General features: G+C 56.9%; 1 protein-coding gene across 3 annotated transcripts; it reads left to right on the top strand.

Annotated features, from left to right (window-relative positions):
• Nucleotides 1–8,894: 8,894 nt before the first annotated feature.
• On the top strand, nucleotides 8,895–12,267 carry LOC121442487 (neurogenic differentiation factor 2). 3 transcript variants are annotated; one of them, XM_041644081.1, is made up of 2 exons: nucleotides 8,895–9,242; nucleotides 10,335–12,267. In XM_041644081.1, the coding sequence occupies exon 2, from the start codon at nucleotides 10,340–10,342 to the stop codon at nucleotides 11,486–11,488; it is 1,149 nt and encodes a 382-aa protein (XP_041500015.1). In that variant the 5' UTR covers nucleotides 8,895–9,242; nucleotides 10,335–10,339; the 3' UTR covers nucleotides 11,489–12,267. The 3 variants fall into 3 exon arrangements, with proteins under 3 accessions (XP_041500015.1, XP_041500016.1, XP_041500014.1); XM_041644082.1 differs by lacking the exon at nucleotides 8,895–9,242 and adding an exon at nucleotides 9,741–9,862; XM_041644080.1 differs by lacking the exon at nucleotides 8,895–9,242 and adding an exon at nucleotides 10,081–10,201.
• The last annotated feature ends 1,699 nt before the right edge of the window (nucleotides 12,268–13,966 follow it).

Here is a 13,966-nt window from a genome sequence, read left to right as displayed (position 1 = left end):
AAGCCTTGGCATTGGCCCTCACAGCTCCGTGCCCTCTTTTCTTTCTTAAGGAAACGAGGCTCAGCCTCCTACCCGCCCAGATTCTCTCCTTAGAAGCCACTCTGGGGACCCGTGACCAGAGGTGGAGACCGGTAGCTCTAGACAGCCCCCGCAGGGAATGGTGAAGCATCTCAAGCCCGCCTAGGTTGCCAGTCCCTGCCGAGATGACCCGGAGCTCCCCGCCCCTGCCCCTTCCCGCCTCCTCTGGCCCTTTAAGAGCCTCTCCGCGCGTTGCCGTCCCGGATCAGCCAGAGAGACCATTAAAATTTTATGCAGAATGAAAATGGGCCAGGTCTCCAGCTTCCTCGCTCCCATCCAATGATTTATTACTCGCAAATACCACAGAACTAATTAGTATAGTAATTAATTAATACGCATTTGCATATTTGCATGTGCAATTAGTGCAGTGGAGTGATTACTGGGAGAATGAGGGCCCCGGATTGTCAGATGTGAGGGGGAAGTGGCCTGGAAAAGAGTTAGTGGGAATGAACTTTGCAGGGAGCGAGGGGCGGGAGCGCGGCCGGGGCGGGGCGCTGCACAGGCTGCGGGGTGCGGAGCTTGGGCGTGGGGAGTGCGGGGCCCCCCGCGGCCTCCGACTCGGGGCAGGGGTCGCGACCCCGGCACCCCGCCCGCCCGGCCGCGCCCGCCCCGCCCCCGCCGCGTGGCACAGCTCCAAGCGCGCGCCTGATTGTTATGCATTGTGTTTCTCGTCGCGAGCGGAGCCGGGCGGAATGGGGCTGGCACAAGCTGTCTCCCTGCCACGCGGCGGTGGCACCTTAAAGGCGCAGCGTCCTCTCCCTGCCGCGGTCGCCGCCGCCCCCACCTCGAAGCCCGGACCACAGATGTCCCCAGGTGACCTCTAGAGGTCAGGGTGGGCCCGGAGGCCGTCCGGAGGGGTGCAGCACGGGGCAAGAGCGCGCGGGGCACGTGCCACGGAGCCCGGCAGGCACGAAGTTAGGGCTGCGAGCGCGATCGGGCGGCTGGGGCGCACCGGGCGCAGTGCCAGGCGCGGACGGGGGTCGGTGAGGCGAGAACCCGGAGCTCGGCAGACGAAGGACGAGGAGGAGAAAGAAGCAGCGAGTGGCAGGGGGTCTGCTGGGTGCCAAGGATTTCCTTGGGGGATTCCACGAGGCCTGGCTCCTCTGTCCCGGCTTACAATGGCACAAGAAGGAAAGATGGGACAAATCACGACCAGAAGAAGCAATGTTTCCTGGGCAGTAACCAGGGAGGACTTCCTGGCGGAGGAAGCTCTGCCCTTGGCCTTCAGAGGCAAGCAAATCGCCCTCTCAGAGATGAGGGAAAGCGCAGCCGGATGGCTAAGGATGGCCCTAGAAGCTGGAACCACGCACAATGATCTGGACACAGGGCAAGCTCTGGGCACAGACTTTGCCAAGGGCTCTTCCTCTACTTCTCCATGGCAAGGCCCCCTGTTCCTAACAGCATGATCCCCCAGACTTTAGAGAGAGGGTCACCGTCACCGTTTATGATCACGAATAAGCCCAACAGTGCACCTCACCAACTTGGTCCAGATGCAGGCTCAGTGCCCACCGCTGGGCCAGTGAGATGGCTCAGCTGGTAAAGGTGCTTGCTGTCAAGTCTGAAGATCTCAGTTTGATCCCCAGGACCCGTATGATGGAGGAAGGGAACTGACTCCCCCAAGCCGTGTTCTGACTTCTTCTACAGTCTCCCTAAACACACACACACACACACACACACACACACACACACACACACACACACACACACACTAAAATGACCTCTGTTGCTAAATTGCTGTTGAATGTCCTGAAGTTTCAGAACAGGAGCACCCCCAAGGTGTTTTGTTTTGGAGTCTCACTCCATAGCCCAAGCTGGCTTCCAACTGGTGATCTCCTGCCTCAGTCTCCCTCCCAAAGGCTGGGATTACGGGGGGAGGGGGGGTGTCACCACGCTCAGCTAGCACCCTGGTTTCTGCCACTCACTTACTGTGGGACATCAGATGAGCTGTACCTCTGTACCCCACCTCTGCTGGGGTTTCCTCTCTGGAAAAGAGGAGTTTGTTTCACCCCTAGGCTGTTCCTTCCTTCCCAGGGGAGCACACTGAAGAAGCTTGCCGGGATGGGAAGTGTAGCCCAATGGTCGGGTACTTGTCTGACTTAGGAGAGGTCCTGGGTTCCATCTTCAGCACCAGAAGTGGGAGGAGGAGGAGGAGGCATTGGAAGAAGTACAGGAGGAGGAGGGAGAGGACGCAGAGAGCAGGAAGGGGAGAAGGAGGGAGGAGAAGGAAGTCAAAACTAGCTCTATCTTTGAGAGCAGGCTGTCCTTCCCGGACCCACCCTGCCTCTTGGGCAGCCGTGGCACGGGTTTCCCCAGGTTAAAGGATGACTTCCCACCCTGGCTGTGCCCACCACATACACCGTGCAGTGTAGCCCTTTGAGACTGTCCCCTGTAAGTACCAGCACCTACTGTTTACGGTCAGCTTCCAGCAGAAATCACTGCAGAGCCCCTGTTCTGCCCAACCTGGGTCATGTCCATCCACCAGGCTCGGGCCTCCTCAGAGTGCACTCTGTACCCCGCCATCCTCCTGGCCACCCCGACAGCTCTGAGATCCAGCGGGAAGGAGGCACTAATCCCTCTTATAGCCAAGGAGAAGGAAGGTCAAATGATTTGGCCATGGTGGAGATGATGCCAGGGTCAGGGGTCTGCTGCCACACTGACCCCCATATCAGTCTGACCTTCCTGTGAGGATGGGGCTTGGGAGGGGGCCAGGGACAGGACCACCAGTTGCCTCTGCAGAAGCCTGACAGTGAAGCTAAACAAAGACCATGGCAAAGAGAGCCCCAGGAACAAAAACATTTGATAACTAAAGCTGAGCCAAGGCTGGAGGCAAAATCGGCCACGTCAGGGATGGCCAGAAGCACTCACACCTGTTACCTCAGACACGGCTCTCTGCTGCCCCCCAAGGCAGACCTCAGCAATTCATCATGCCCATTTTACAGGAGGGAAGGCTGAGTTTAGGCCATCTTGAGCTTAGTGCAAGGATGAGCAAAGAGAAAGAGTTATACAGAGGTGGATCTGTGGTAGGGCTGGTGTCTTGCTCTGGCTGCTCCTACTCCAACAGTAGGGGAACAGTTGGGGTACCCCAACTGCATTCTGAGGCTATTCTGTGTTCCAGCCTTCAAGCATAGTAGAGCATGGAGCCCGTTACCCAGCCTCCTGAGTGGACTTTCTGGGGGTGGTGACATTTAGGCAGAAAGGGGCAGAGGTGTGCTCTGCCGTGGGACAGCAGGGACAGAAGTTCTGAGACTGGGAACGAGGCAATGAAGAAGCAGCCGGAGAGCCCTGCTGAGGGGAGAAACTGCTGGAGTGGGCGAATGCCACAGCCAGGTTTGCACCTCAGACAGGCGAGCAGTGTGGGCAGCCTGGGCCCTTCAAGGGGGGTAGAGGAGGGGGCAGACCCCGTGAGAGAGAAGGTGCACAGGGCAGGGCTCAGCAGTGTTCTGACTCCATTTTCTCAAGAGTCACATTCGTGGATCCAGGCTGGGGGGACGCGGATGGGGTGGGGGGAGCCACTGAGCTGAAAGACTTGGGAACCGAGCAGGGAGTCCACCACAGGACAGGCACCGGTCCAGTGAGACCGTGTGCCATGAGGCCTGGTGACAGTAAAACAGAGCCTGTTGCCCAGGAAGGGCACAGAGAGCGCCGAGCGGAGGCCACTCCTCCTCCGAGCCTATTTCTGGGTATGACCCATGTGGGGTTTTTTGTTTGTTTTGCTTTGTTTTCCAGACCCCAGGCTGGCCCGCAGTTACATTTGGTGGAGAATGACCTTGAACTTCTGGGCTCACAGGAATGCACCACGCTGCTTCTTCAGGGCTGCCGGTCAGGCCTCCGAACTTGACAAGCTTCCTACCAACCGAGCTACAACACGTCTGTCTCCCAGGATCCCGTCTGTGCCAGGAGATCCCCTGGGCAGGGCAGAGACCCTGGTTTTGCCCCCAGGAGACTCCAAATGGCTCCATTGCACCCCATCCTCGCCTCGTCTCTCTCTCCAGCCAAGCGGCGGGGGTGACCTGAGAACCCCAGACTAAAAACATCACAAATAGCTACAGGAGATGAGAGGAACCTTCCAACTGGAGTGCTGCCCTGAGGGAGGCCTGGAGGGCTCCCAGGAGGCATCTGGGAAACTTCTGGGCGAGGAAGATGAATCTGAATCCCGGGAAAGAGCTCTTCTCACAAAAGCAAGGTGCAGAGGTCAAAGGTTATAGGGTCAAAGGTCACCACACATTTGGAGACAGGGTACAGCCTGAGGCGGCCAGCTTGGCTGGAGGACTTAGCCCCTCTTCCACCTGTCTTGAGGAGCGGATGGCGGCAGTGGTCCCAGGACTCTCAGCTCCCGCTAGGCCCTCCCGGTTCTGGGTGGGACAGAGGCCCAGGCCTAGGAGCGCAGGAGAACCCTGGTCAGGCCAGGAGGTCCATTGGAGGAGGGGGCTACACCTCGCCGGCCTCCCCTCCCCCTCCCCAGTGGCACCACGAGGCACGCAGCCGCATATCACCCGTGCCAGCCCTCACCTCCCGGCAACGTCGCCGCATTCTCAGCCACGCCATCTGGCGTGCCCGTCGCTCCCCGGCACACTGCGGCGGGCGGGGGAGGGGGCAGCGGGGCAGGTGCCCACCCTGGAGCCAGGAGGAAGCGGCAGGTCCCCCTCCCCCAGCGGCCTTGGCGCTCGAGGTGGGGCAGGGGGCTGGGGAAGGGGATGGCAGGTGCTCTCCGGCCCCGGGTGGAGCTCGAGCATCCGAAGGGCCGGAGGAGGCGCTCCCCTGGGCAGTGCCAGTCGGTGCCTCCTGTCTCCTCCCCCAGCACAGCGCCTGCCAGGAGCTCAGGGCCCGGAGGGTCCCCCCCTGCCCTTCCCCACACCTCAGGAGGAGACCGGGCTCCCCTCACCTGTCCACCCAGCCAGGGAGGCCCCAGGAGACCCATGTCTGGCTGCAGCCAGAGGGTGGACGCCTGGGTCTGACCCACCTGCTCCCTAGGCCCGCTTCCTTGTTCACACAGGCCACCTACCTGTCTTCTTTGGGGACACCAGGTGACTGGCTAGCTGTCCTTCGGAGGGTCAGAATAGAGGGGCGCATTTACAGATTCACGAAGTAATGATTTATTGGGGGAGAGCAAGGGTTGTACAAAGAGCAGTTTTCCAGCGCATTCTTCCTGTCCCCTGAGCAAGATTCCCCTAGTCTGCTCAGGAATGACCTGTCTCTCTGGCCTCTGCCACCCTCTGCCCTCTCTCCTCCTCCATGCCTACCTCAACCCCCTCACCCCTACCCCTCAGGCCCCAGCCAGAACAAAATGGCCGCTGCCCCTCTGAGGCAGCCATTTTAGGTGCCCAGACAGTGGAGTCCCTTGGGATGGGGCTATGTCTCCATGGGAACCTCAGGCCCCCAGCTCCCTGCTCCCACCCTGAGGTGTGGGCAGCAAAAATGGAAGTCTTCCAGGCCTGAAGTGCCCGCCACTTTCCTTTTCCTCTCAGAGACCTGGAGGGGACCAGGCCCCTCACCAACTCCCTTCCCCCAATGCCACGGGGAGGAACAGATGGCATCTCTGGGTGTCCTTCTCCTTTCGTCTCCTTCCTTCCATTTCTGGCTCTTTCTGTCTTTCCGTCACTGGATCTCTGAGCACAGAGAGGAGCGTGCATGTCCCGGCGTGCTAATGCCTGCTCGTGTGTATGTGGACACACGTGTTGTACCTCTTTGGAGCTCATGTCTGAGGCAGGCCCAGCCTACACCTCCCCCTGTTCCAGTTTCCCCCCGGTTTTTATTGTATCTTCTAAAAAAGCGAAAGTTGGAATGTGTCTAGTGAGAAAAACTTGCTCCATTTTCCTGAAGAAGAAAAGAGGGGTCAGGAGCAGGCCCAGCGGGGTGAAGTTCTCTGTACCCCAGGCCTGACCACCCCACCCCCTACCTCAGGCCTCTGCCTGCAGAAGCCCCTTAAGGAGTCCTTTCGGATCTGGAAAACAGAGAGCTCTAGGCAGCCTTACAGAGCGTTCCCTGAACAAGGTCTGCCCTCACCCGGAGGGCCCTATCAGACCCCAGTGGGCTTAACCCAATTCTTGATGTTTTCCCTGCCAAGGAAGCATTCATTCATTTATTCATTCATACCTTCACCTATTAATTTAACAAAACTTTGGATTCTTTGTAGACAAAACATTTTAATTGGGAATGGGATCTATGCAATAAATTAATAATATAAAGCAAGCTACAATTTGCAAAGTGTCTTAATAAAAATAAAGGCTGCCATTTATTGGAAGATTCTTTTATTGCTGGCCCTGTGCTGGCCCATCACAGTATTCAGTGTTAGAAACAGCCCTATAAAGGGGCAGGATGATAACCTCCATTTCATGGACAGGGAAATCAAGACTGAGAAAGAGTTTGCTTGTTATGGATTCAAACCCAGGGCCTTGGGCTCTCCAGGCAAGGACCAGCCCTGGGCAAAATCCCCACCCCAGAATTCAGTTGGCTTTTTTTTTTTTTTTTTTTTTTTTTTTTTTTTTTTGAGACAGGGTTTGTGTAGCTTTGGCTGTCCTGAAACTTGCTCTGTAGACCAGGCTGGCCTCGAACTCACAGAGATCCATCTGCCTCTGCCTCCCAAGTGCTGGGATTAAAGGCGTGCACTACCACCACCTGACCCAGCATTTTCTTTTACAAAGTGATGGTGCAGCCCTTTAATCCCAGCCCTCTGGAAGCAGAGGTGAGTTCAGGGCTAGCCTGGTCTACATAGTGAATTCCAGGATAGCTAAGAGTACATAGTGAGAACCCATCTCAAAAACAGAACGAGGGGCTGGAGAGATGGCTCAGAGGTTAAGAGCAATGACTGTTCTTCTAGGGGTCTTGAGATCAATTCCCAGCAACCACATGGTGGCTCACAGCCATCAGTAATGAGATCTGGTGCCCTCTTCTGGTATGCAGGCAGAAAACTGTATACATAATAAATAAATAAATCTTAAAAGCAAAACAACGAAATGAAAAGTTGGTGAGCAGAGTTGACTGAAAACCAGAAGCTCCTATCATGTAGGCAACCCAAAACTGGAGGGGCCTTGCCAAGCCTCCTGCAAAGTCGGTCATCTTACTTCTGCCTCTGCCACGATCCTGCTTCCCAACCTCAGTTCGGCTGTCTGACTCAAGAGGGGCTCAACTTCATAATTCAGAGCTTGCAAAGAGGTTCTTTTCCTTGGAGACCACCAAGGCAGTCGCGGGGTTAGTTTGGTTTTGCTCTCCCTGTCTATTCCTAGTTACATCCATTTCCCTGCACTGGCCTCTCTGTAAGGAAGATCAAGTGTGTTGCCTCTGACCTTTCAGCACCTGACCTCCAAGCACCCTGGACAACTCCAAATGCTCTTTCTAGAGACCTTCCATGGCAGTGTGTCTCTATGCAACACCCTGTTCAATCTGCAACAACAGGTCCAGTCTTACCAGGCCGAGATCCCCTTGAGGAAGTTAATCTGGGCGAGACTAGAAGACATCCACCTGGATTGAGGGATTGGAGGGGAACCCCCCTTTCTTTCTCTTTGCTTTGAGCCATTCAGAGTGTGCTGAAGTAGACCAGGGGACAGACCAGAAATTTGGGCCTGAAAGCAGTACCTACCTGAATCCAGAGTGGCCAGAGTCTCTATCCCTGGCCGTGAGTACTTGCACACACACACACACACACACACACACACACACACACACACACGTTGTCTCTCTGAATCCAGAGTGGCCAGAGTCTCTATTCCTGGCCATGAGTACTTGCTCTCACACATTGTCTCTTTGAACAGGGGTGTTTCCAGTTTCTGCACCACACAGTGAGAAGCAGGGGTGGGCAGGTATGGGTTCTTACCTTCAACCTGTACCATTTACATCTGTGTCTGGCATGCTAAGAGAGTTGAGAGGGGAACTGTAAAGTAAAATAAAGCATCCATTTCCTATCTCCCTTAGCAAGACACCTGCCTGGCTCACCCCTGGCCTCTGCTTTTTGTGTTTTCTGTAGGGCAAGAATGTTTGGGTCCCATCTAGGAACTCTAGGCTATCCCCAATCAGCCATATCCTCCCTTCAGCTAACCAAGAGCAAGCCATTACCTGGCAAGGATTAGGGATAGTAAGGACATAAGGAAGAGGAAGAGGAAGGTTTGTGGGTTAGGAATTCAGATCTGTGCCTAGTCCCAGATGGGGGACACATGGTTCATCTCCAAGTTCCTCCCCATCCCAGCATACATATGCCCTTGACATCCAAGGAAGCATCTCCTATGTAATGACTCCGCAGATAGACACACATGTCCCCACAGACACACACACGCCCATGCAGAGAGACAGACACCCAGGCAGGCAAATCTTTTTCCCTTTCTCTGTCTTTCCCTTGGTTTGAATTTCGTTCAGCCACATATGTTGTGTGTGCATGAGGGTGGGTGGGGGAGGGGCAGACAGGGATGAGGAATGGCATAATGCCAGCATCTACCTATGGGGCTTGGGTCAGGGATGCCCCCCACACCCACCCTGGAAGGAGGCCTCAGCTGTCCCTTTGTGGTGGAGGGGACTCTCTTGGGGAGTGGGAGTAAGCACTGAAGTCCCTTCTCCGTACTCCAGAGTCTGGTTCTGACCCACCTTAGGGACCAGGAAACAGGGAAATGGACAGATCAAGACCCCGGAGAGAGTCTAGAATTGGCCGCCACCACAAACCTCCAATTCCCAGACTTGCTATCCCATTGTTCCCATATGGGGGGCTCTATATCTGAGGGGGGGCAAATCCTCCCACCTCCCTCTCAATCCCTGCTTTCCTTGCGTTTGGCGGGGAGGGGAGGGCGGCAGAGATATTTATTTATTTCCTTTATTTATTTAATTTTTTTTTTTTTTGGAGTAGAGAGTGACAGATGGCGGCGGGTCCCGGGGGAGCCGGCTCTCCCCCAATGCAGACGCATGCCAATCACCGTCTCTCATGTGATAGCTGCTGCCCGTGACGTGCCAAGCCCATATGGCCTGGCATAGAGGCTGGTACCCCGCCTGGTAGAGATGCCACACTCGCTCCGCGGCTCGCATGGCGCTCTGAAGACGCCGGCGCCCGCCGCCTTGAGGAACCGCTGCCCCCGCTCCCTGAAGATGGGGGAACAATGAAATAAGCGAGAAGATTCCTCTTCTCCCCCCTCTCTCTCTTGCCCCCTCCCCCCTCCCCTCCCCTCTCCCCTTGACTCCTCTCTGAGGTAAGTTGTCCGAGAGGGAGCTAGATCTGACCTGCCCATTGGGAGGGGGGCGCTGCTTCGGACATGAAAGTCCCCCAGATTCCCCATTCCTGGGACTCTACCCCCTCACTGGTTGGGCATGGGCGCCCTGGGTTCTCTCTCCCATTGGGGTCGCAGCTCAAGGGGCTGCGTTGGGAAACCTTATGCCTAGGGTGGTCTGGGGGGCAGGGTCATGAGGTGCACGAAGAGGCGAAGATGGGGACCCCCGCCCCATGACTGTCCCGAAGGAGGAACCTGCAACCTTTCCCTGTCACCAAAAAAGATAAGCAAACAAACAAATTTGGATTTTTCCCCATGGATCCCAAAATACAACGAGATCTGAAGAGACGTGTGGGAGGGAGGCAGTTCGAAGGGGGGAAGGGGGTCCCTGACCGTAGGGGAGACGAACAGGGTTCGCTTCTGGGTCTCCTCCCCACGCCTGGCTTCTTCAGTCCTCGCCACCCGGAGCCGGCTCCGGGAGACCCGGACGCAGCAGCTAGAGGAGACGGTGCTCCGGGCGTCTGGAATTGGGGCTGCGGGGGTGGGGGCCGGGCCGGGGGCGGCGCGCGGCCAACTTGCAAATTGGATTAGGGAGCGTGGGGGTGAGAGGCACCGGAGGGCAGGGGGAGCCGGGCCGAGGGGCCCGGGCCGCGGAGCCAAGGAACCGGGCAGCTGTCCCCACGGCGGCCGCCCAGCTTCTCTCCATCACCCGGAGAGAGCAGGCTTTCGGGCGAGAGCACCGCCTCCCCGGGCAGAGGAACCTGGCCCTTTAGCACCCCACCCGGTCCACGCTCTCTGGGACCCCGACACCGGCCTGGAGCGGCCTCCTTTGCGGCCAGGGGCGGAGCCGGGGCCCGGCTCTGGGGCGAGGGCCTGGGCCGCGGAACCCCGCCGGCTGCCGGGCAGGGCTGGGCCGGCTCTGGGCGGGGCAGCGGGACGTGGTGGGCATTGGGGGCCCCTTGGGCTGGAGCGCGCGCCGAGACTCGGTGGTGGTGGCGGGTTGGTGGGCCGTGGTGACCCTGGAGCGCCCCTCACTCTGTGTTGTCTGTCTCCTCGCCCCCGGGGCACCCTCAGGCACCATGCTGACCCGCCTGTTCAGCGAGCCCGGCCTCCTCTCGGACGTGCCCAAGTTCGCCAGCTGGGGCGACGGCGACGACGACGAGCCGAGAAGCGACAAGGGCGACGCGCCACCGCAGCCTCCGTCTGCTCCCGGGTCGGGGGCTCCAGGACCCGCCCGGGCCGCTAAGCCAGTGTCCCTTCGTGGAGAAGACGTCCCCGAAGCCACGTTGGCCGAGGTCAAGGAGGAAGGCGAGCTGGGTGGTGAGGAGGAGGAGGAAGAGGAGGAAGAGGAAGGGCTGGACGAGGCTGAAGGTGAGCGGCCCAAGAAGCGCGGGCCGAAGAAACGCAAGATGACCAAGGCGCGTCTGGAGCGCTCCAAGCTGCGGCGACAGAAGGCCAACGCGCGGGAGCGCAACCGCATGCACGACCTGAACGCAGCGCTGGACAACCTGCGCAAGGTGGTGCCCTGCTACTCCAAGACGCAGAAGCTGTCCAAGATCGAGACGCTGCGCCTGGCCAAGAACTACATCTGGGCTCTCTCGGAGATCTTGCGCTCCGGAAAGCGACCGGATCTGGTGTCCTATGTGCAGACTCTGTGCAAGGGGCTGTCGCAACCCACCACAAATCTGGTGGCTGGCTGCCTGCAGCTCAACTCTCGTAACTTCCTCACAGAGCAGGGCGCGGACGGCGCCGGCCGCTTTCACGGCTCGGGTGGTCCGTTCGCCATGCACCCGTACCCGTACCCGTGCTCTCGCCTGGCGGGAGCACAGTGCCAGGCGGCCGGCGGCCTGGGCGGAGGCGCAGCGCACGCCCTGCGGACCCACGGCTACTGCGCCGCCTACGAGACGCTGTACGCGGCGGCGGGTGGCGGCGGTGCCAGCCCGGACTACAACAGCTCCGAGTACGAGGGTCCGCTCAGTCCCCCGCTCTGTCTCAACGGCAACTTCTCCCTCAAGCAGGACTCGTCTCCCGATCACGAGAAGAGCTACCACTACTCTATGCACTACTCGGCGCTGCCTGGCTCGCGGCCCGCGGGCCACGGGCTGGTCTTTGGCTCGTCGGCCGTGCGCGGGGGCGTCCACTCCGAGAATCTCTTGTCTTACGATATGCACCTTCACCACGACCGGGGCCCCATGTACGAGGAGCTCAACGCGTTTTTCCATAACTGAGACCTCGCGCCGACCCCCTTTCTTTTTCTTTGCCTTTGCCCGGCCCCCTAATCCCAGCCCCGCGAGCTCGGGGGCTCCCACCGACTCCAGCGCCAGGCGCGCGGGGCGTGGGCCGCGGGTTCTGCGGCTCTCTAGGGCTGGCGCGGTCTCTTACCTGTGGGTGGCCCGTCCCAGGGGCCTCGCTTCTCCCTGGGGACTCGCCTTCTCTCTCCCAACGGGCTTCCTCTTCCCTTCTCCAGTGGAGTGCTTCTCTGGGGACCTCCCTCCCGGCTCTCCCTGGAGACTCCTTCCGCATTCCCAAACTTGGGTTTTCTCTCCCCACCTCCCAGTAGGCCATAAGGCTTTGGTGAGGGGCAGCTGAGTTTCGGGATAGTGTCTCCGCTTAGGAAACTTTTAAAAAAGACACTGAGCTGCCCAGGCCGAAAGGAGTTGGTATCTCTTCCTTCTCGAAGAGGGCAAAAGCCAGGGCGTTCAAACGCCTTCACCCCAACCCGAATCTCCGCGTTTTTTTTAATTTTTATTTTGGTGGGAGGGGATGTGGATTGAGAGAAAAGAGAGAGGCCAAGCCAATTTGTAACTAGAATCATGTTTCCTTTTCCCTTTTTAAAAAAAACAAATATACAAAAGAAAAAAAAAAAAAGCTAAGAGGCGACAGAGGCCGAACTCAGAGTCCGGATCGGAGAGAAAACGCAGTAAGAACTTTTAGAAGCAATAAAAGGCAAAATAATAATAATATTAATAATAAATACTACCAATAATAATTTTTAAAGAGACACAAATATCTATGCAAGAAGGTTCTGACTGAGCCTAGCAGCCCGGCCCGGGATGCCCCTTGGGTCCGCTGGCTGCACCGCCCAAGCGCGGATCAGTGCACTTTGGTGAAGTGGGGGCCTGCGCCGCCCCTCCCCCCCAGGTTCTTACAATCAATGACTCGGAGATTTGGAGCCCCAGTGCCACTGCCCTCCCCCACCCTGTCCCGTTGTGCGTCATACTGTTTTCTAAAAACCTGTTTCCAAATTTGTATGGAATGGCAAAATGTTGGGGGTTCGGCTTGGGGAGGGAGGGTTTGCATGAGAGACACACACGCACACCACACCGCACGCACACGCAGGCCCGACACGGGCGTCCGGGGACAGATGGAAGTGAGTCTCCTGGCTCCTCCTCTCTACGGGCACTCCGGTCCCTCTTAGGTGAAGGTGGAGGAGCCCAGACCTGGGGGCAGCCCTACCCCTGCCCAGACTGTGCCTCTGTGGGCACCAAGCTCCTGGTGACTTCTGGTGGCTGGAGAGGTGTTTTTTTTGTTTTGTTTTGTTTTGTTATTGTCGTTGTTGGGGGGAATTTTTGTTGTTGTTGTTGTTGTTGCTTTTGTTTTTTGTTTTGTTTTGTGTTTTGGTTCTAGGCTCCTCCTGACTTTTGTCATCCAGTGATCTGGGAGAACTGAGGGCCCCTTTTGGAGATTTCCGGCAAAAGAGGCAACAGGTGAACCTCTCTGCTCCAGAGGCAGGGAATCAGGCACCCAAACACTCGATGCAAAAAACGCAAACCCACAGGCGACACACCCCACACACACGCAATTTTACCTTCCTCTTGTAGCGAAGATGAAACTCCCGTCGGACACCCGAAGTGCATTGCGTGTTTCTGTTGAGTTTAATGACGATTAATAAATATTTATGTAAATGAGATGCAAAGCAGACCCGGTTTCTCACAGCGGCCTCCTTTTACGGGTGGGGACAGGGATTGATCTGGGACTGAGGTGATGGAGGCTATGTCAAGCGACTGTTCAGAAGCCTGAGAGAATGACTGTGGACATTCCTGGGTGGGGCTTCCAAACTGCAAGGCCTTCGCACACACCCAATGGGCTGATAAACAATCACACTTGCTGCCCCTTCTAGGCCCCACCCAGATTTACATTGTACCCAGCACGAAGCACCCCTGTGGTCTGCTTGCTTTCATTCAGCTCCCAAACACACTCAAGGATCTTCTTTGAAAACAAAACATTTTTCAACAATGAAAAAAATTATCAAAATGGGACCATCCACCATCTCACAACCCCTGGCTTACTGTCACACACACACACACACACACACACACACACACACACACAAAGACAAGTAAGTGCAAATAATGAGGACGCTGAGGAGGCAGACATGGATTTTCTTGAATTAAAAAAATAAGATCATGAGGATAAAATATCAATGGAGAAATCTCCTTTCTACCTGAAATTTGTGTTTCAGTGGGCTTAAAGGAACGAATTTTTCTGGTGTCAGGGATATTGATTTTTTTTATTATGGATAAGTCTATGAGGTGGCTGGATCTGGAGAGGGACCCTGGTTAAGGACAAGACCTAACCATGAGCAAAAGGAAGCAGCACCAATTAATGCCTGCGCATCCTCCTTCCCTGCTTCAGGAGAAGAGAAAAGAGGCTCAGTGGAAAATACATAGGAAGACCCTCTTTTACTCAGACCCCACTTTCTCCCC

This window comes from Microtus oregoni, unplaced genomic scaffold (assembly GCF_018167655.1).
Source record: "Microtus oregoni isolate MIOR12 unplaced genomic scaffold, Mior012 000091F_ref0000469, whole genome shotgun sequence".
NCBI lineage: Eukaryota > Metazoa > Chordata > Mammalia > Rodentia > Cricetidae > Microtus > Microtus oregoni.
The sequence above is the reverse complement of the archived record's forward strand: the minus strand, read 5'-3'. Positions and strand labels throughout refer to the sequence as shown.